General features: G+C 38.8%; 1 protein-coding gene across 3 annotated transcripts in view; it reads right to left on the bottom strand.

Annotated features, from left to right (window-relative positions):
- The window catches only part of MRPL13 (mitochondrial ribosomal protein L13), a 51,559-nt gene that overhangs the window by 26,670 nt on the left and 3,251 nt on the right, over positions 1 to 21,638 (bottom strand). For all 3 annotated transcript variants that reach the window (XR_012157104.1, XR_012157105.1, XM_073330242.1), the window contains exons 3-4: positions 11,805 to 11,898; positions 10,309 to 10,369 (exon numbers count right to left, since the gene is read on the bottom strand). Coding sequence is in view for 1 of the 3 variants with exons in the window: in XM_073330242.1 (XP_073186343.1) it covers positions 10,309 to 10,369; positions 11,805 to 11,898 (155 nt within the window). In the remaining 2 variants the exon portion in view is untranslated. The remainder of the gene's footprint in view (positions 1 to 10,308; positions 10,370 to 11,804; positions 11,899 to 21,638) is intronic.

Raw genomic sequence — 21,638 nt, 5'->3', positions numbered from 1 at the left:
CAACAGAATAAGAACAATGGACTCAAAAAAAAAAAAAAAAAAAGCACATTTTAACAAACTCGGAGAACTGGTAGACAAGATCTCACAGGAAGAAAAATTCTAAGGGATACAGGAGTTCAGGAGAGCTGACAATTTCTCAAGGAAACAATATGAAAGGCACAACCGTAAACTATCCTGATGCAAAGAAAAGATAGGAAGACTAAGAAGAGGTCAATATGGCTCCATCAGCCCCCAAGGTTTATCTCTGAGTAACAGCTTCTCCTAGAGTGGTGCAGCTTACATTCTTTCCTTGCTCAGGACCCTGGCTGAAGCCACCATCTAGCTCTAATTGCACTGATGAGAAAACACAGAAGTTTTAATTTAAAAAATTAAGCTTAACAGAATTTGAACTGGCTAATTTTCCAATATAAAAAAGGCACAATGTAAAAAGCAGCACCAACCAGAGTCATTTACAAGCTGATACTTTAGCTACAAAAGGACTCTGATATTGTTACCTGAATACAAAAGAAATATAATTGAGTTTTACAGCAAAAGAACTGAATAGAGGACTACAGAATTCCAAGAAAGCTGTTCTCTAGTTCATAGAATATGTGCATACGGATTCAATATTTCATTAAAATTAGACAATGACTTTTACTAAAACAGAGAATTTTCTTATATTTTAGCTATACATTTCCAATAAACAGAATTCCAGTTAAAATGATGTGTTTATGTGATGATGATGATCAGATTTTTAAAAAAACCTTAAACAACAACGGTCTGAATTCTACAATGAGAAACGCACAGAGCCCCATTGACTTCACTGGGGCTCCATCTCGGTAAAAGGGCCTGCCTACCTAGTTCTCTCAGCAGGACTGCGGCCAAAGTTCCAATGATGGGTACTGTTAAGCCAGCATCCACCAAGTTCAATCCTGTACAGTTGTTTATGCACTCCACCAGTTCTTTACTCGTGGTCCTAGCAACAAATAAGATTTTACATCCTATTTTAAAAAACAACACTCCTGCTGATTTACAAGACACTGTAAAATCTTGTCTTTCAATTATCTCATTCTACTTTATGTACTGAGCCCTGCCTTCAGATTTATAGCTGATGAACAGAGTCCACAGATTTACATAAGATCTTGGGTTCAAAGCATTAAGCTGATGTACACCCCTTCAAATCTGGAATTTCTTTTGATTGATACAGTTTTAGCTATTACCTCTAGACTTAAAACACCTTTGTTTAAGTTGGTCAATTAATACATTTTTGAGACGTTAGTTTAACTATTTGTAAAGCAAACCATGAATGTGCCAAAAACATTAATTTTAAATGGATTGCTCACATGTCCAATAAAAGGTCTCCAAAAAAGTTAACAAAACCAAACCTGGGATAGATATTCACTTCAAGTTTCAAAAGTTCAAATTCTGCTTCTTAAACTACAAAGAAATGAATATGGTAGTATAGCCTAGAAATGCTTATTTACACTAACGTATCTGACTTTTGTTGATTAAACAAACCATTTATGTACACCGGACTGGATTACATTTAAACCTGCTCTAGTAAACTCTCACATTGTCAGCTATGCTAGTGAAAAACTAGCATTTTATTAGTATGAAAAACCTTTTTATTAAAATAATTCTAGAGAGGATTCGTACATTAGGACTTAAAGATTTCAACTTGCGTTGGTGGTGATTGACAGAGCCTGGCTCTTATGTGTAGTTTAATACTGCCTTATATACATTTGTCACACCCAGGAGTGGAAAAGAATCACTGAATAAGTAAAACAAAATTAAAGCTGTTCACCAACAGGACAATACCACTAAGTACTAAATAAATTGACTGAGGTCCCAGGAGAAAGTATATGGAAGTGACTAAGAAGCTAAGAATCCTAGAACATTAGTAACATACCTTCACACCACATTTATCTGAATGAACTAGCCTTCACAAAGATGCAGGATATGAAAGATTCAGCTGAAAGGTATTGAAACTAAAAGAATTTCAGGATATCTGGGATTTTTTTTACTAGATTAGACAGAGCTACCGTACATACATCAAATTTACATAAATCCTCTCCATACCAACTCCTTGGTTCTCTTTCCTGCTTAGTCATAATGCTTTTCTTCTAATTATTTAGGTTCCACTGGGAGTATTTCAAGACTCAGGAGAAGCTGCATCACTCTGGCTTCGAGAGTTTGATTTCTGTTAACACTTCCCTAATATCTGAATATTTTTATTTATGTATATTAATTGTACTTCTCCCAATCCACCCCATCTCACTCCCCATTACTGCTCTGCACAACTATTTAAAACTCTAGAGTTAGAGGAGTACTTTAAATTGATATCCTTCAGCGAGCACAATCCTGAAAGGTATTGAGAGCCTTCCACACTTTGCAGGATTGGGCTCAGAATGAGGAACAGATTAAGAATAGTAAAAGCAATTTGTTTTCATCCACAACCAAACCAGAGATCAAACCACCTGTGAAGTCTTGCTGAGAGTATTTTTAACTTCTAAAATACTTGATCCTGTTCCAATATTCTCCCTAATCCATAGCATACTCACTTCTATGTCTCTACTAATCCAGGCTTCAAAGTTTTGCTCTGGTTTATTAAAAACTGTTCCCCCTCCCCATAGTTTTAAAAGAAAACTCTCTGTATTTGATGTTTTACGAATAGCCTTTTGATATGTATATTACTAGCCAAAATTAGTCCTTGTCTTCCCTGACCCAAACTATATAGTCTTTCAAAGACCAACTGTAAGGATTCTGTTCCAGGTTTTTCTTCCAAAAGGTAATCATTATGCAGATGCAATACAAGTCTATGCACGTAAGTGATTTTTAAATAACATTCAAAGGTAAGAATGTTTTAAGCGCCCTTATTTCAATTCCTGCAGCTGCATACATTGGGGCAATGACTCCACTGCAGGCTTCCTCACAGCATATTGCCAGTGTGAAATCTTGTCCTGCTTTATAATTATTCTCAGTAGGTGAAGCACACTCTGAGCAATTGTCAACCACTAATTCTTTTCCAGTGGCAACACAGCCACTAAAAAATATGGCCAACTCACATACAGTACTTCTCACTTCTTTAGAATTGTTTTATACTCACTAATTTCATGTGACTTTTTCCAAGTAACTAAATAACCAGCGTCAATTAAATTTTGCTTATATTTTCAATTAGAAAATAAAGTGAAATTTTTAAGTTAATATTTGAGGCCAAAACTTTCTAAACTGAGGTAGCTGAATTAGGCTCCTAAATCCATATCTATCCACCAATCCAAAAGTAGCTTCATTTGCAAAACTGCCAAGCATCCATAAATTCCACTGAAGTCAATGGAAGTTGCAGGCACTCAATTGCTTTAAAGTCTAGCCACTTCCATTTTTAGGCATCTCAAAAGATGTATGGGCCAAATTTTAGGCATAAAACTTTCACAGTTCTGGTCTCAAACTTTACAGTAATTATGCAAGTGAACTAAAATGTCTGTATGCTTTATTTTTTTATAAAAACTGCCTTCGAGTTCCAAACATGTGCTTCTTGCAAATAAACAAATTGAAAGTACATAATCTCTCTGCTTTTTGCTTTCAAAAATGGGCAATATTGGCAAGATAGGGACATAGTTTGGGAAGTCCAGTGATGCTGCAAGTCAATGCATTCCCTTAGCAGCCTGCAGCAGAAATTAAAGTTGTCCCCAACATATGTCCTAAAGGAAGTTAGTGGTGGTACTACACATGACCTGATTCACTACCACAAAACCAAAGAAGAGGGAAATCATTTTGACCTATGGCAACAGGAGGTTATCGCACTGAAACTAGAAAAAAATGTATTAACAAAATACATGGATCGTCCAACAATCTGCACTTAATCTAAGGAAGTCAAGTGAAAGGTTAAAAATGAAATGGTAATTTCTTCTTCATTAAACACTTCCTGAATAATATGGGCAAGCCCAATATGAAGGAACCCCTAAAACTGCTCATGTAGAAGACACAACCCAGAACATTAGAATTATAAATACTTACTTTAAAACACAGATCTGATCATCTGGTTTTGGAGGCAAAAATTTGCCAAGACAGGCTTGATGACTCTGATAACTTCTTGAGACGATTTTGTTCTTGTTAGAGATCAGTCTTCAAGGATAAAAGGTTAAATTCAAAGGTTCACAAGTTAATAGCCACTCTGCTCTACTTGTTAGACAGAAGTATTAGCAATACTCAAATTTCACCCTATAACAATGGTACTTCATAGCTCCAGCAAGTGGAAAGTCCAGGAAAGAAGCTGTTGTATGGCAAAGATGCTGTGATCAAAACTATTCTGTTGAATAAAATGTCATCAATCCAAAGATCTGAAGAAGATGGTGACGAAGAGGTATGATTATCCATACATCTACCTGCTAATCAAAATGGCTCGTTGCTATCTTTCATTTTTGGCAGCTAAAAATTCAAGAAGATTATAGATCTGATGTGTTGGAAATAGGTTAAGACTGAAGGTATGGGATGATTGAGTTGGTGTTCATCCTGTTCCTGCTTTGAGCAGGGGATTGGACTAGATGACCTCCTGAGGTCTCTTCCAACCCTAATATTCTATGAAGGTAAAAGGGTAACACAGATCAAGATGTCTGAGATCCACTCGGGCTGTTTCAGAATATAGATTTAAAACTTGTTTGCTTCATTTGGCTTTCTCCAGTAGAATTCCTCTGAAATGTGAGAGATTTGATCTTTCTCAAGCCAACTCCAAGTTTCTCTTAAGCTTGACGGGCCAATTTAAGAGTCATTAAAACTTCTTATTCAGAGAATTAAGAGACCAATTTATTTGCTTACTCTGACCATCTATTGCAACTCCTCTAGAGCCAATTAGATCTGCCATGCATCAGAATTGTGTAAAATGAAGGCAGGCTGGTCACTTGCTGCTTTAACTTGCCATTTCTCTGTGGCTCTTACCTTCCTACAAAAAACAGAACACAGAGGCATGCACAGGAATTTAAATTTGACTGCTTTTAGAGGGGCATGTTCTGTGTCCCCAGGGCCGGAGGAATCCTGTACCCCCACCGATTACTGGGGGGGAAGGGGGATATGCCTCTGCTCCCTGCCCCCATGCATGCCCCCTGAAAAAAACATATGTATTCAGGATAGCAATAGAAGCTAGAACTCCTGTGCTGTTATCTGAGTGCCTCACTGTGAGGCTCTGGGATGTGCAGGCCTCTTTGAATATCCCTTATTCCATGTGTAACAAGGGAATTGTTAACACTGGAGGGGATACCAGGAAATTATTTGTACAACTAGGTGGATCCCCAGCCAGCTGTTATGACAGATTCTGCTCCTTCACCTTGATTTGGTCCCTGGCTTCTGACTTTGGCTTTGACCCTTGGCCTGGTTCCTGATTCCAGTTCTGACCTGTGGCTCTCTAGGGCTGAGTCTGGCACCACCCACTAGTCCTGACTGCCCACACCCCAGCTGTGACAGTTAATAATTTCAAAAGTACTGAAAAATCGCTGTTTAATACAGTTTAATATATAATACTATTCATTGTTTAATCATTTAAATTTAAATAACTTCTACCATGTTTTAAGTGAAAGCAAATAGTTTGCTAATTACAGGCAGTACACCTATTTAGCATTAAAACGTTTTAGAAGCTTTGAATTAATTTACATGTTTGGTAGCTAAAGAATACTTCTGAATACTATTTGTGCAAGTGGATAGAATATAAATAGGATTTTTCTTGTTGAACTTGCTTACCTTATTGATAGATGGTTTAATAAAACATTTTCATACTAATTCTGACGAGATCATACTATAGTTTAGTTACTTTGCAATAAGAGGTTTGTGTTCTGCACTTGTATAGACATAGCAAGGAATACAAAGTTAAGCACTGATTAGAATATGTTGTTTAAACAAGACCTTGTATTGAAGTAGCATGGAGAATGCCAATGTTGGGGGGGGTGGGGTTAGGGGGAATTAGCATAGATTTCCACTTCCAAAAATACTGTTCAAGTGAAATTTACCAGAAGCTAATCTTGATAGATTCTTAACTATAAATGAATATCACAGAACCAACTCAATATGGAGGATAATCTCATAGTATTTATAGATTTTTCCTATAATTTAGGTCCTGTCCTTGGGCCACTAGAGCACTCTGCCTTTCATCCTGCCATTTCATGTAGTTACAAAATATTGTTGTCTGTGAAATGCAAGTAAAAATTAGAATACACACCCAGGTTGTTAACAGAAACTTTCATGCACATTCAGCTACCTATATTATTTTTTGTCATGTCACTGTTTGTACAGGTTGCAGATAAACTGCTTGTTATGCCATCATGGTCCACTAAACTTATCAAGATCAGAATGATCTATAAGAATAGCTACACAGACAGAATATTTGGCATACTAAACTACCAACTACTATTCTAAACTAACAATGTGACAAAAACAGAAATCAGATCTCTTTCTGATCTCTCTAACCATCAAATTAGATTTTTTGCTTTGAACACAGAGTGAGTTAAATCCCCAGAGTTCTTTAGAGGGTTGTTACACAAGAACCCCTTTCTCGCTAAATACAATGAAGTTCTGAAATCTATCACCATTTGCTGAGTCTTTGTCAAACATGTTTTAACTATTGGCAATGCTCTGAATTTGTCTTAGATGAATTTCGCTGGGAACAGTGGGAGTTTGGCAAGAAAAACAAAACTCAGCGTGAATGCCAGAAGGGATCCAGTTCTCAGGCCCTTGCAAATAAATTAGGCTATAGTGCCTCCCAGTGTACAGCTACTAATATCTGAAGTTCAAACAAAAATGGTAAAGTAGAGAACTGATTTTGGACATGGAACAAATAATAGTTTAGGAAGTCAGTACAGATATAGCAGAGCCTCCCCTTTAAGTGCTTTTTTGTTTTACTTTAATTGAGTACAATTAGACAGCTGACTACAAGCAGCAAAGCTCTTTGGGGGCAGTGACTCTCTTTTTGGTCTGTATATGTACAGTGCCAAACACAACAAGATCCTGGTCCATAACTGTATCTCCTAGATGGTACTGCAATAAAACAACAATAATTCAACAGATGCATAATCTGGTGTGATTACAGCAAGTGTTTTAAAATTAGTTATATAAATGTCCTTGAGCCAAATCCTTTTGAAGTCAGGGGGAATTTTCTATTGGCTTTACTGGGCTTTTAAATCAGTCCCTAATGGATGTGTGTCTTAGGGTATGTCTATATAGCAGTTAGATACCTGTCGCTGGCCCATGCCAGCTGACTTTGGCTCACAGGCCTCGGGCTAAGGGGCTGTTTAACTGCAGTGCGGACACCCAGGCTTGGGCTCTCCCACATCACAGGGTCCCAGAGCCCAGGCCCTACTCTTAGCCCAAACATCTACACCACAGTTAAACAGTCCCTTAAGCCGAGCCCCATAAGCTCGAGTCAATTAGCATGAGTCAGCCGCGGGTTTTTAATTGCAGTGTAGATATACTCTCAGAGTCTAATCCTTAGAGGTGCTGCACACAAACTCTCAGTAAAAGCAAGGGAATGGATTCCAATATGTTTTTCCCAAGTCAGTATCACAAAGCTCATATCTATATATCCAGAGCAGGCAAGATTTTCAAAAATAGGAAGCAGAAGTTAAATGCCTACATCCGCAGTTAGGGTACAATTTTTTGAAAATCTTGGCAATCAATAATATTAAGCTATATTAATAATATTAAGCTGATACTAAACTGGGAGGAGTGGTAGATACGCTGGAGGGGAGGGATAGGATACAGAAGGACCTAGACCAATTGGAAGATTGGGCCAAAAGGAATCTGATGAGGTTCAATAAGGATAAGTGCAGGGTCCTGCACTTAGGACGGAAGAACCCAATGCACAGCTACAGACTAGGGACCGAATGGCTAGGCAGCAGTTCTGCGGAAAAGGACCTAGGGGTGACAGTGGACGAGAAGCTGGATATGAGTCAGCAGTGTGCCCTTGTTGCCAAGAAGGCCAATGGCATTTTGGGATGTATAAGTAGGGGCATAGCGAGCAGATCGAGGGACGTGATCGTTCCCCTCTATTCGACATTGGTGAGGCCTCATCTGGAGTACTGTGTCCAGTTTTGGGCCCCACACTTCAAGAAGGATGTGGATAAATTGGAGAGAGTCCAGCGAAGGGCAACAAAAATGATTAGGGGACTGGAACACATGAGTTATGAGGAGAGGCTGAGGGAGCTGGGATTGTTTAGCCTGCAGAAGAGAAGAATGAGGGGGGATTTGATAGCTGCTTTCAACTACCTGAAAGGGGGTTCCAAAGAGGATGGCTCTAGACTGTTCTCAATGGTAGCAGATGACAGAACGAGGAGTAATGGTCTCAAGTTGCAGTGGGGGAGGTTTAGATTGGATATTAGGAAAAACTTTTTCACTAAGAGGGTGGTGAAACACTGGAATGCGTTACCTAGGGAGGTGGTAGAATCTCCTTCCTTAGAGGTTTTTAAGGTCAGGCTTGACAAAGCCCTGGCTGGGATGATTTAACTGGGAATTGGTCCTGCTTTGAGCAGGGGGTTGGACTAGATGACCTTCTGGGGTCCCTTCCAACCCTGATATTCTATGATTCTATCAATTAATACCTATTAATCTTCTCCCTCAGCAGAAGTAGTAGTATCCCGTTTCTGCATTACACACTGAATCCAGATTTTACCCAGGGGCCCAAGTTCAACATGATCAACATTTTTCAGTTCTTGGATACATCATATGTTCAGGCTATACCACTGGAAAACAGCTAAAAATCAATCAATAGAATCCACTGTTGAATTTCACTGCAAGAGAGATGCGGGTGTACTGTCTTGCATTCTCTTTTTAAAATCAGCATTATTTCCTCCGGCTGCTTAGAAAGGACTATGATTATTAAGCGATGTACAACTTTGCTAAGACTGGCTTGGGGTGTGTGATTTATGAAAAGGGTCAAATCTTTAAAACTGAAGTCAGTCAGTCAAAAATGAACCAAGTTAAAAACCTTGATTTGCCCATTTGAATAGCATAATGTGAACCACAGTTTTAGCTACAAAGCACAGCATTATATATATTTTGTTGAAATAACTGTCCTTAAAATTATCACACTTTAGCTCCATACTGAAGGTTAATACAAAACATATTAGTTTCATAGTAGTTACCATCTCATTGTTTTTTTATTAGATTAACCTGTTTTACCCTATTGACTAGTTCCCCATATGTTATTCTAGTTTTGTGTAGTAGGCTGGAAATGGTAATCCACAGTGTAGGAGCTTTACTCCCACAGCAGGGAGTTTATCTGGTGAAGGATCTCTGGTCTGCACTCCATTTTTCATGCTGTCTAAAGTGCATGTAAGAGCAAGAAGCAGAGTACTCCCCACTCAGTCTGATACACCCACCTCAAGAAGAGCAGAGTTCTAATTCACTTTAAACAGTGAACCTTGCTGTATTAAAAAAGAATAAACAGTGCTCCTACACCAGTGGTGGGCAACCTGTGGCCCATCAGGGTAATCTGATTGCGGGCCGTGAGACATTTTGCTGACGTTGACTGTCTGCCGGCATGGCCCCCTGCAGCTCCCAGTGGCTGCAGTTCGCCATTCCCGGCCAATGGGAACTGCGGGAAGTGGTGGGCTGCAGGGAAGTGCTGGCCGCTGCTTCCCGCAGCTCCCATTGGCTGGAAACAGAGAACCACGGCCACTAGGAGCCGTGGGGGACTGTGCCGGCAGATGGTCAACGGCAGCAAAATGTCTCACAACCTGCAATCAGATTACCCTGATTGGCTGCATGTGGCCCGCAGGTTGCCCACCACAGTCCTATGCCATATGGCTGGGGAGGCCACCACAGGAGGAGTGGGGGAGAGAAAAATCAGGGAAAAGGACAAAAACCAAAGAGGAAAGAAGGAACATAGAAAGATAAGGCATGAGGAGAAACAGAGACAGTGATGCAGATTTAGGCCACCAATTCAGTAAAGTATCCCTATTTAGGAGACTATTTAAGTATGAGCTGAACTGGAGAGAGAGAGAGCGCAGAGGAGAAGGTGAAAGAGTGAATACGTGAAGAAAAAGATGGGAAGGGGAAGACAGAACTCAGAATAAAGGAGAGGACAGAGTGATACAATGGAGAAGAGAGTAGCTGGTCACTCAGGAGATCCCAACTACAAACTAAACACCAAAATTTCTATTTTCCACCTTTGTAGTAACTAGGGTTTCTTTTTTTGTTTGTTTTTTTTTAAAAGAAAGGTTTGGTGAAAAGGCAAATGGAAGAGCTTGATTCAGTTTTTTGTCCATCGGAAGAATAGCAAGTCAATATGATGAAATAGTTCCCCTAAACTAGCTAAGGAGAGCAAAAGTTAAAATGAAACAGGTTACTTACCGCTGTTGGATCTTTTAGGTGAAGTTGTGTTGCTGTCACTTGTTTTAAGCCACCTGGATAACTAAAAAACACCCAAAAAACATATTTAATAATTAAGACAGTGAAACAAAATAAAAAAGACAGTGATTTTTTTTCTAATACGTTTGATTCTGTAAACACTTTTTTTCATTATTACTCACTGTTGAATTATATTTATAACACGTTACCTGCATATTATAAATTTTACATAAATGGCTTTCATGGACACAAGCAGATCAGTACACAAGGCTGAAAGGTTTGAACTAAAAAAAATATTGCCAGCTGATCACAGCTAGGCAGGTGGCAAGTTATATCATGCACAAGCTATTATCCCAACAAACAGTTTATCATTATCATTACTTTGCCCTCTGTTCCCTAATCCCATTTACCTATATTGTAAGCTTTATGGGGGAAGATGTTGTGTTTACTGCTGTTATAAATCTTATCGGGTCCTACAAATTTGGTATTTTTTCCAACTACTGATCTGAACTTTGGATCTGGTCCAAAATCTATTGAAGTCAATGGGGGACTTTCCATTACTTCAATGGATCAGCTCCAACTTCATAAAACCTTAAGAACTGAAAATATCAGTATTGTCAGTACATGGAATACATTTAGAATATTCACTTAAAACTGCAGTTATTTGAATACTACTATAATTCCCTCCCCCTACTAACACCCTCAACTCCACTTTTATGTTTTCCATACAATTATTCAGATTTTCAGAATAGATCTATTTTAATAATTAGAGATAAACCAACTAATGTGGTCATGTTCGAAACACGGGAGCAACTGTTCCTATTTGCTTTGACTGACTGATTAGAATTCCACCCAGAAACAAATGATTCCTGCCAGTACTAAATACAGAAGCTTGGGAAATAACCACTATTGACAGCTTATATATCAATTTTGTCTCCATAGTACCTCATGTCTTAAAAGTTTTCTCAGTGATTTTTAGAGAGATTTAAATCACACAGATGTAATTCTGTAACATCAAAATGCATTCTTTATCTTTATTCAGTTAAACCTTTTGCATTGGAAAATGATCTTGATCTTGCTATTTGCCCTTTGGTATAATAACGTAACTTAAGAGGACTTCTGCACTGCTCTTAAATTGTTGTTTTTTGTTTAGTTGGCTTTTTTAGTGTTTTACAAAACAAAATCCCTTTTGCTATTTAATTAAAATGATATTCCTGTTCTTGGCTTCACCTCCATCCAGTAAGATTGTTTTGCTAGGCAAATTTAACTTATGCCTTCTTCTGATGTCTTGTATCTCAGATGATTTCCCTAGCAATAGATATTGTGCCAGGGTGGACAGAGAAATTTAACAGAACATAAGATTTATGACACACAAAAGGAATTTCCTTTGAATTCACATTTTCTAGTTAGTGAATTTACTTAAAAGCAAAATGGATTTCAGCATCAATCTCTACTACTAACTTCTTTGAGCATTTACTATCAAATCATGGACCACTTACCCTGTGTGAGAAGAATATACTTTCTGTTCCCATTTGTTACCAGAAAATGCAATGTGTCTCGTATTTATTATGACAACATGGTCTCCACAGTCACCTAGATTATAAAGGATAGAAATTTCAATAGGAGATATCACAAGGGAAATACAAAAGTCCTCACAAAATTACTCACAGAAACAGAGCAAATATCACATTACAATGTCTCAAATGAAACAATCACTGAAAAGCATCACCTTTAAAATAAAAATCTAGCCATAAATAGAGAATTTATTTACTTTTTTCATTATCACCACCACCATGTTAAATGCTGGGTGAATACATTTTTTTTTAAACCAGCGTGGGTAGTTTAAGTCAATGCAAGTTGCATGAGTAAGATCTGCATGTCTTAAGTCACTGCGTAACATTTTATTTTATTCAATACACTATATGTTTGCTCTACACTACCAAAAGTCAATGTGAACAAATTAAACACAAACTGAAGATAAATCTTTAAAGCAGAATTTAAATTAATTTCAGATTTCTAAAACAATTTTTCATATTAAACAATTTCATAATGAACAATTTTTCATAATACTGAATTTTGGACTAGAAAAATATTAATATGAAACAATCTTAGGACCTAAAGCTAAAATATATATTGGAAACTAAAAGAAAGATTTAACGTCATTAGCTTTGTGCTAGACTGAAGCATTTGTACTAAAAATCAAGTAGAGCTGAGTGTTACAATATAGAATCATAGAGCTGGAAGGGACCTCAAGAGGTCATCTAGTCCAGTCCCCTGCACTCGTGGCAGGACTAAGTATTATAACATACACAAATGGGTGCAATATGAAAATTTTCCTGCTATATAGAGAGCATCCCTCCCATCTATAGGTACCAAAATGAAAAAAACAAACAAACCTGTATTCTATTACTAAACATACTTTTCAAGCATTAGAAATTTTGACAGATCTTCCAAATTAAATAAAATGTGACTAATTTGTTTTTTTTACTAAATTCCAACATGTATAAAATAACTGTGAAACAAGTGCAAGTTTTCTAAAAAATATATATACATCCTCTTGATGAGTCATTACTATTCCATTAATTCAGATCTCTGGAAGATCATTCACCTGGAATTCATTTCCATATTGAGATTTAACCAGTTAGTCTAAGTGCCATATTAAAGTATAATAAAAATGTAATTAATATTTGAAGAAACTGATAATGCAAAACAAACATTGTTGTGGGGGAAGATCTCCCAAAGGTATAATCCTTACTACATACATCCAGAAAATCTATGTGACCTTTCATTGCTGACTGATCACTTTTACAAGTATTGTCTATCTACACAAAATATGGAAGGCAGGTGAATTCTGAGGAAATCTGGTATAATTTGTAGGTTTTTGGGAGGAAAAATGGATTTAAGGTAATTTTTAGCAATTATTCTTCAAAATTGAAAGTTTATGCACCAGCAGTTGCTGATGGAGAAAATCTTTGACATCAGCAGCTACATTTTTCTGTCAGATTTTATCCTAAAATGCTGATGGTTTCATGTGCTGTGCCTGGTGGATAAAGTTTTCTCTGTTAGCAGCTGCACTTCCACTCTCCTACAGATCCAAATACTCATGAACCTGCAGCCTTATAACCTATGAGTAAGTCTGATCTCACAAACTAAACAGGATCATTAGGCGATTCAATAATTGTCAGTCTACCATTTGAGCCAATATTGAACCAATGCTCCAGTATGTTACTGGAGGTGCCAACCTTTGGATTAGAGATTAAAAATCCAAAGAAAAAATTTATTAGAGTAGACATAATAACCCAATTTGTAATTTGTTTATTTATTTGTTTAAGGTCTTGATTATGACAGAAGTTGCTTTAAAAAACAAAGAAATCTAAAATCAGTTTAAAGCTGATTTTGTTCAGTGAAAAATCCTGTGTGAACACACAAACTGGTTTAAAACTGGCCTATATGTGTTTAGCTTACATGATAGCATAAACAGATTTAAATAGAATTAACATTGTTCACACATCACACCTTTAGTTAAACCAGTGCAACTCTGTGGAAAGACCAAGCCCATACATATCTCAGGAATCCCTTGCACTTTCAGTTGGACACAGTATTCTTTGCTTCTTGTCTTTAAATAGTATGCACTGTTCCTGTAACACTTCAGAGGTGGCCTCGTTCAACAGTGTTAAAAAGGGAAAACAGTTCTGTATGCACAATTAAGCTCAATATTTGTTCATAGCTCCTGCAGCGTAGACCCAATGAACTGTACTGGAGTAAAAATATTTTCTGGCTGTTCTCATGATATATCGATTTGTCATATTTTAAGTTTTTTTAATTAATATTTCTTAATAAACATACACACACACAGACCCCAAAGAAAAGACCAAGACCTTAATCTTCATTCATTACTTAGGTTTTTCTTCTTTATTTAATAAAGTGCCTGACATCTGCCTAGCATCACGAGTCAGTCTGCCACTTATTAGCTTACAAAACTAACAATCTACATGCCAAACTTTGTGTTCATTTTCAGATGATAAGTCTTAACTCTTTCTCCTAACCATTATAAGTACCAAATATTACAAACTGAAGGAATTCCTGAAGTTTTCACCCTAAAGGCTGATCAGCATTTTATTGCAAGGGGTGAAGAATAATTATCCACATTAAGGTAGTTGTGCTGAGCTCCAACACAGTAAATTACCAAGTGCATTTTGGTTTCCTTTAATTGCTTTTGTTAGATTTATTTAATCTTCTAAGAAGTTTTAATAACAATTAAGTATCAATGTTTAACTTCAATTGAGGGAACAAAAGTACAGTGAATATGATCAATATTCTTATGATATTGAATGCTTGGTGTAATGTGTGTGGTATAATTTTATTTAAAATTTTGAAATTTGCGGAAAAAGTATACCACTGTTCACAGCTTAAATGCAAGATAAGTTTACATGAAATCAAATTTCTTCCCTCCCTCTGAGTTGGAATTCAGTTCAGTATATTTGGAAAAACAAACAAATAAATAGAAAAGTTTTACTGAACAGAAGCATTACACAGAAAATTCAGTTTTAGTCCATTTAAAATATTGAAATCTCAGAGTTCTGAGAACTATGTTAATAATTTAAAAAACAATAGTCTGCACTTCCAGCATCACGAAGCAATAAACAATGCAAAATGGAAATCCATACGGACACTGCTCTTTTACAGATTACTTATCTCTCACCCGCACTAGCCTCCAGAAACAACACAATCACATTAAAAAACTAACAGTGTTCAAGAAACTACATCAAAAGCTATTTAAATAATAAATGAATGTATTAAATACAGTATCCTGTGTGCAATACTGTATAAGTGGTGCTTTACAGATTAAAAGTACTGTTATTTTATTAAATAGATTTTAACCTGTTTCATCAGAAGCAGCAAACCAAATAAAATCCTTCTGGAAACAACCTTTCTTCCCTGCCCAGAAGTTAAAAATTGAATGAATGTGAAGTTGAATGATCTTTTGCAGTGAATGATCAAAAACATTAATTTTCAGGGAAGTTTGGTCTCAAGTGACATCTTGTGGATAAAAGATGTTTTGCAGTTTTAAAATTCACATTATTCAAATCACTTCTACAATCACATTGTAAGTTATACTTTCTGCTATGAAAAATAATAACTAATCTAAATTTTCACATGAAAATTAATTGTGAAACAATGTATACCCAGCTTCAACCAATATTAGATTTGTTATTTCAAAGACAATATCAACAAACTATAGCAATACAGATAAGGTTTTGGAACACAGGGTTTTCAACTCAAAAGATTCATATTTAATAAAAGACTCTGAACTTAGCGCGCACACAAGGCTGAAAGTGTCAGTGTTTCTTTTAGCCTTACTAAATCTTTGTGATAATTTGCACAAGGGCCATGGAAAGATTTTCCATGTCACAATCTCAGCATTGTGGACAGGGACCATCTTTTTGTACAACTACCTGGCACAATCGGGTCTCAATCCATGACTATGGCTCATAAGTGCTATAGTAACAGAAATAAACAGTAATGCCTGTATAGCAGATTAGCCAGCCTGTTTGGAAGGGAGACAAATCTTTTGGTTTAAATTAAAATAGATATTTGAAATTTATTTAAAAAAGAGATGAGAAACATTTTATTCGTATATTTTGAAAATTCTGCTTGAAAAGGAAGTAGCTTTTAATGAACAATTTTGTCATGTGTTTTACGTAAAGAGACAACCAATTTGATGTATTTTAATGTCAATTTAAAAAAAAAAGTTAAAAAGTAGTGTCAGTTACTGTACTTGCCCCTATGCTCACTTTCACATTATTTTGGTTTCACAATAATATTTTGCTATTTGTTAAAACGTTTCTCTCTCTGTTATAACTGCACAGTTATATACGTAAAACAATGATGCCAAACCACAAGCAGCCATATTGTGTTGTCAAATGCACAAACTAAAAATTAAAAAAATAAATATTTGTTGTTCTAATATCTCTTTTAGCATTGTAAGGTATAATCACAATAGATTGTAGACAAAATTTATATAAGAAGATTCCAGGAGCGTCACTGTGTGTGTTTCATTCCAAAGCCTAAAACATCTGTAGAGGCAGCATAAAGCGATGGAAACAGCTACAGCATAATTGAGGGCTCTTTTTGTCCAGAATATCACCAGGCTGAATCATCACCAAGTTTTGCTGACTGTTACCATCCAATTTTTAAGTTCTTAGCTGTTTTTACTTTTTGAATTATACCCATGAGATATAGCTACAGTAAAGCCTGGTCTATACTACAAAGGTAGGTTGACGTAAGCCACCCTATGTTGACGTAATTGTGCACAAGTCTACAATTAAATTTATCTCCCACAGATGTAAAGTGGCCCATTATGACGGCATACAACACCAGCTCCCTGAGTGGCACTGAACCATGGTCTATGTATGGAGGTTGATGTAGCACGAGTGTAGATGCTGTGTTACCTGTGCGTTACCCTAACAGTCCTCAAGCAGCTGTCCCACAATGCCCAACACGGACCACTCTGGTCACAATTGTTAACTCCTCTATCTAGGGATCATACATTTCAGAAGCCCCCTACTCTGCCTTTAAAACCCCTGCGAATTTTTGAAATGCCTTTTCCTCATTGCCCAGCTTGGTGAGCACACCTCTATCTGCTTTGTTCATGTGTGCAACGGCCCAGCTGATTATGTCGGCTACATGCTCTGGACACACACCTGCCTGGAGCAGAGAGAAGATATTGAATCTCCTGGGCCTGTAGGGAGAAGAGGATGTGCAGGCACAGCTCCGAACCAGCCATAGAAACATTAACATCTATCAGCAGATTGCTCAGGAGATGCAGTAGAAGGCGTACGACAGGGACCAGCAGTAGTGCTGCGTGAAAGCCACGGAAATGCAGCACACAAACCAGGAAGTCAGAGGCGCCAACAATCAATGTGATGCTGACCCGCAGACCATCCACTTTTACGAAGAGCTACATGCCATCCTTGGCAGAGACCCTACCACCATGCTGCAAACCACGTGGATACCTGTGAGGAGCTCCAGTCACAGGCTGCTGCTGTGAACAATGAGGAGGTTGATGAGGAATATGGGAGACAGGTGTTGGAGGGTTCAGCTGTGCTGTGCGTCAGGAACTGTTGTTGATATCACTGCAGTCCAGCCAGTCCCTGCAATCGAGCATGGGCAAGCACAGTACAGAGGAAAGAACTTTGGGTAAATGTGTAAATAAATTTCCAATTACAGTGATGGCACCCCAAAATTAGCAGGACACAGCTACTGACTTTTCATTAATTTATTCATACTACAAGAGGTAGCGGTACAACAAAGAGAGGTAAAGTTGCTATCTGCTCTTCATTCTCCTCAAGAGTAAGGTGGGGTGGGGGCCATGTGGAGCAGTTTGTTTATGAACACAGGGATGTACCTTGAATCCTCCTGAGAGATCTCGATGAAACTTCCATGGAGGTACTCAGCAATCCTTTCCCGAAGGTTTCTAGGCTTTGGCAACCTTATTTCTTCCTCTGCAATGGGCCACTTTCCCATGCCAGTCGGTGATTGTCATAAATATAAAGGGAAAGGTAAACACCTTTAAATCCCTCCTGGCCAGAGGAAAAACCCTTTCACCTGTAAAGGGTTAAGAAGCTAAGATAACCTCGCTGGCACCTGACCAAAAGGACCAATGAGGAGACAAGATGCTTTCAAAGCTGGAGGGGGGGAGAAACAAAGGTTCTCTCTGTCTGTGTGTTGCTTTTGCTGGGACCAGAGCAGGAATGCAGGTCAGAACTCCTGTAAAAGGCTAATAAGCAATCTAGTTAGATATGCGTTAGATTCTGTTTTGTTTAAATGGCTGATCAAATAAGTTGTGCTGAATGGAATGGATATTCCTGTTTTTATGTCTTTTTGTAACTTAAGGTTTTGCCTAGAGGGATTCTCTATGTTTTGAATCTGATTACCCTGTAAGGTATTTACCATCCTCATTTTACAGAGGTGATTCTTTTACTTTTTCTTCAATTAAAACTCTTCTTTGAAGAACCTGATTGCTTTTCACTGTTCTTATGATCCAAGGGTTTCGGTCTATGTTCACCTATGCAAATTGGTGAGGATTTTTATCAAGCCTTCCCCACAAAAAGGGGTGTAGGGTTTGGGAGGATTCTGGGGGGGAAGACTTTTCCAGGAGGGCTGTTTCCCTCTTATATATTTGTTAGACGCTTGGTGGTGGCAGCAATAAAGTCAAAGGGCAAAAAGTAAAATAGTTTGTACCTTGGGGAAGTTTTAACCTAAGCTGGTAAAAATAAGCTTAGGGGGTTTTTCATGCAGGTCCCCACATCTGTACCCTAGAGTTCAGAGTGGGGAAGGAACCTTGACAGTGATTACTTTGGCAGGCACCATTGCTGTAAACAGGATAGTGGCATATGGTTCCAGGTGACTTCGGGATGCTACAGCAGCTGTGCTTTCTCTGCATTTGTTACCTTAAGGAGTGAGATATCAGCTAAAAATCACCACCTCCTGTGGAAAATGGTGCCGTTATTCAGTGCCAGTGCACTATACTAAGTTTCATGCAACCGAGCAACTCCCTCCTTGTTTTCCTCACCCCTGGCAGGTCATACTCACAATGGCTTGAGCTGAGAGTGGCAGTGGGCACAAGCACTCCAAAGCAGAAGTGTCAATAAACACAAACACTTCAGGAGAGCAACAGAAAGGGGGTGGACAGGAAGTTCTGAATCTTAAATTTCGCTTTCCATTCCTACTATACTGACAATAGTACCTCTGTGTGTTTTATCTGTAGCTGAGGCTGATGCAGCCTTGACGGGTTCCCCCTGCACACCAGCGGAATGACTGACCCATATAAGGAAGAGGAAAAAAAGAGGACGCGGAAGGACATGTTCTGTGAGATCCTGCAAGCCAGTGCTGCATCAGACCTTGAACAGAGGACCTGGAGGGTGAATATTGCAGACCGAAAGGAGAAGGAAAGTGCAACAGGAGAAAGACGCAGGAAAAGGAGAGGGAGATGCACCAGGAAAGGCAGCCAACTCAGATGCTGCAGACTCTTGTGGATCTCCAGGTTCAACAATCCAGGGCTCAACGCCCTTTGCCCTCTGTGGAGAACTGAAACACAGCGCCTCCCTATACCCCCCTCAGCTTTCCTCATGGCCTGCACACCTACTCCTACCCATGTAAACCAGGGAAAGGCCTGGACAACCACAGCTTCACTTACACTGATCTGTGAGAGCCTCGGCTGATGTATGTGTAGCTACAAAGGACATCAATGTTCCTTCCTCTTCTTTACTAAGGTTCCTAAATTTTTTTAAGTTAAAGCTGAAGAACTTAAGTGTTTTTTTTTTTGAGCTGTTTTCATAAGTGAAAGTTTTGTTTTGAAAGTTATTCATCTTTATTAGTTTACAACACATGGTGTATAATGCCTCCTGGCAGTGATAGTAGTGGTCTGGTATACTCACAACCAATAGGATCAGTGACAAACAGTGTAGTCATAACTGTACAGGAAGCATCCCAGCTTGCACTGTCAAGTGATATATGCACAGATATGCAGCAAGCACGACAATTCTGAAACAAGACCCAAACTGCGACGCCAGGTTGAGCACAGTACACTACAGCACATTCCTGGGGCTCACTGCTTTTTCAAAGCCTCTCTAAGGCACACAGCTCATCTGATAGCTGTTCAAACTCAGCAGACAGCCATTCTACCTTCACACCCACAGCAAAGTTTCCCCCTTTGTTTCACAAATATTATGCAGGACACAACAGGCAGCTATAACCATTGAGATATTTTTTGCACTGAGATCCAATCTGGTGAGTAAACACCACCAGCATCCTTTCAATCTACCAAAAGCACATTCAACTGTCATTTGTGTCAGCTGAGCCTGTATTTGAATCTTTCCTTGGTTCTATCAAGATGGCTCGGGTACAGGTTCAAGAGACAGGGTAGGCAGGATCCCTATTAGCATTTCAACATCGCCAATGGTAATCCATGGTCAGAAAAGAAGGCTCCTTCTTGTAGCTTTCTGAAGAGTACTGTGTCCTTAAATATGCAAGCAGCATGCACCTTTCCTGACCAACCAGTGAAGCATCACCGGTGATCCATCAGAGCTTGCATAACCATGTAAAAATAGCCCTGTTGATGTACTCTGTAGCAAGGTGCTCTGGAGCCAAAATAAGGATGTGTGTCACATCTATTGCTCCACCTCAGCTTGGGAACCGCACAGCTGCAAAGCCATCCACTATATTCTGCACATTGCTGAGAGTCTCAGTTCTGCGTAGCAGAAGACTATTAATGGTCCTGTACACTTGCATGGTAATGGCCCCCACAGTGGATTTTCCCACTCCAAAATGAATTCCCACTGACTGGTAGTAATCTGACATAACAAATTTCCACAGTGTGATTGTCACTTGCTTCTCCACTGTTAGCGTAGGTCTCAGTTTGGGGTCCCTGTATTAGATGGCTATGGCAAGTTCAGCACACAGATCCAAGGAACGTGGCCTTATGCATCCGAAAGTTCTGCAGTCACTGCTTGTCATCCCAAACCTGCATTACGATGGGATCCCTCCGGTTAGTGCTCATTTCTCGGTCCCAGAAGTGGCACTCCACCATTTCCAGCTACTCCATAAATGCCACCAACAACCTTGAATTGGTTCTCGCTATGTCCCACAGCAAACTGATCACCAGAAAACTGTGCTCCTTGTGGTTCTTCTTGCAGCTTTGCAAATACCAGAGGATTGTGTGTATTGCGATTGAAACGCCCATGACAATAGTGCAGAGTGGTACAGGCTCCATACTTCTGTCAGAGATGTCAGACAGTGACAAGTCCCGTGCAGGTTTGTGGGAAATTGAAAATAGGTGCAAAAATTATGGGATAGATATGATATTATGGGATGGAGAACACTGCATTATGGGAAGCTGACCCCTTGCTCCCAGTCACCCTTGCATGAGTCTTTTCTCGCCAACCATGCTTTGCCAAAACTACGCAAAAGACAATGTGCTCAACAGTGGCAGGCTGCACACTGGGATACTTACCCAGGGTACATTGCACTGTGCATCAACACAAGCGCTCCTGGTAAGTACAAGCAGCGCCAATGCAAGGAGCCAAATACGTACACGCACAAGCGATATACTAACTGTGGCGGATGTCAGGGTGGTTAAGCACTGGAATAAATTGCCTAGGGAGGTTGTGGAATCTCCATCACTGGAGATTTTTAAGAGCAGGTTAGACAAACACCTGTCAGGATGGTCTAGATTATACTTAGTCCTGCCATGAATGCAGAGGACTGGACTAGATGATCTCTCAAGGTCCCTTCCAGTCCTATGATTCTATGTATGCCAATGAAACTTGCAT

Source organism: Lepidochelys kempii, chromosome 2, assembly GCF_965140265.1.
Source record: "Lepidochelys kempii isolate rLepKem1 chromosome 2, rLepKem1.hap2, whole genome shotgun sequence".
NCBI classification, from domain to species: Eukaryota; Metazoa; Chordata; order Testudines; family Cheloniidae; genus Lepidochelys; species Lepidochelys kempii.
Note: the sequence above shows the minus strand (reverse complement) of the source record. Positions and strands in the feature narration are given on the sequence as shown.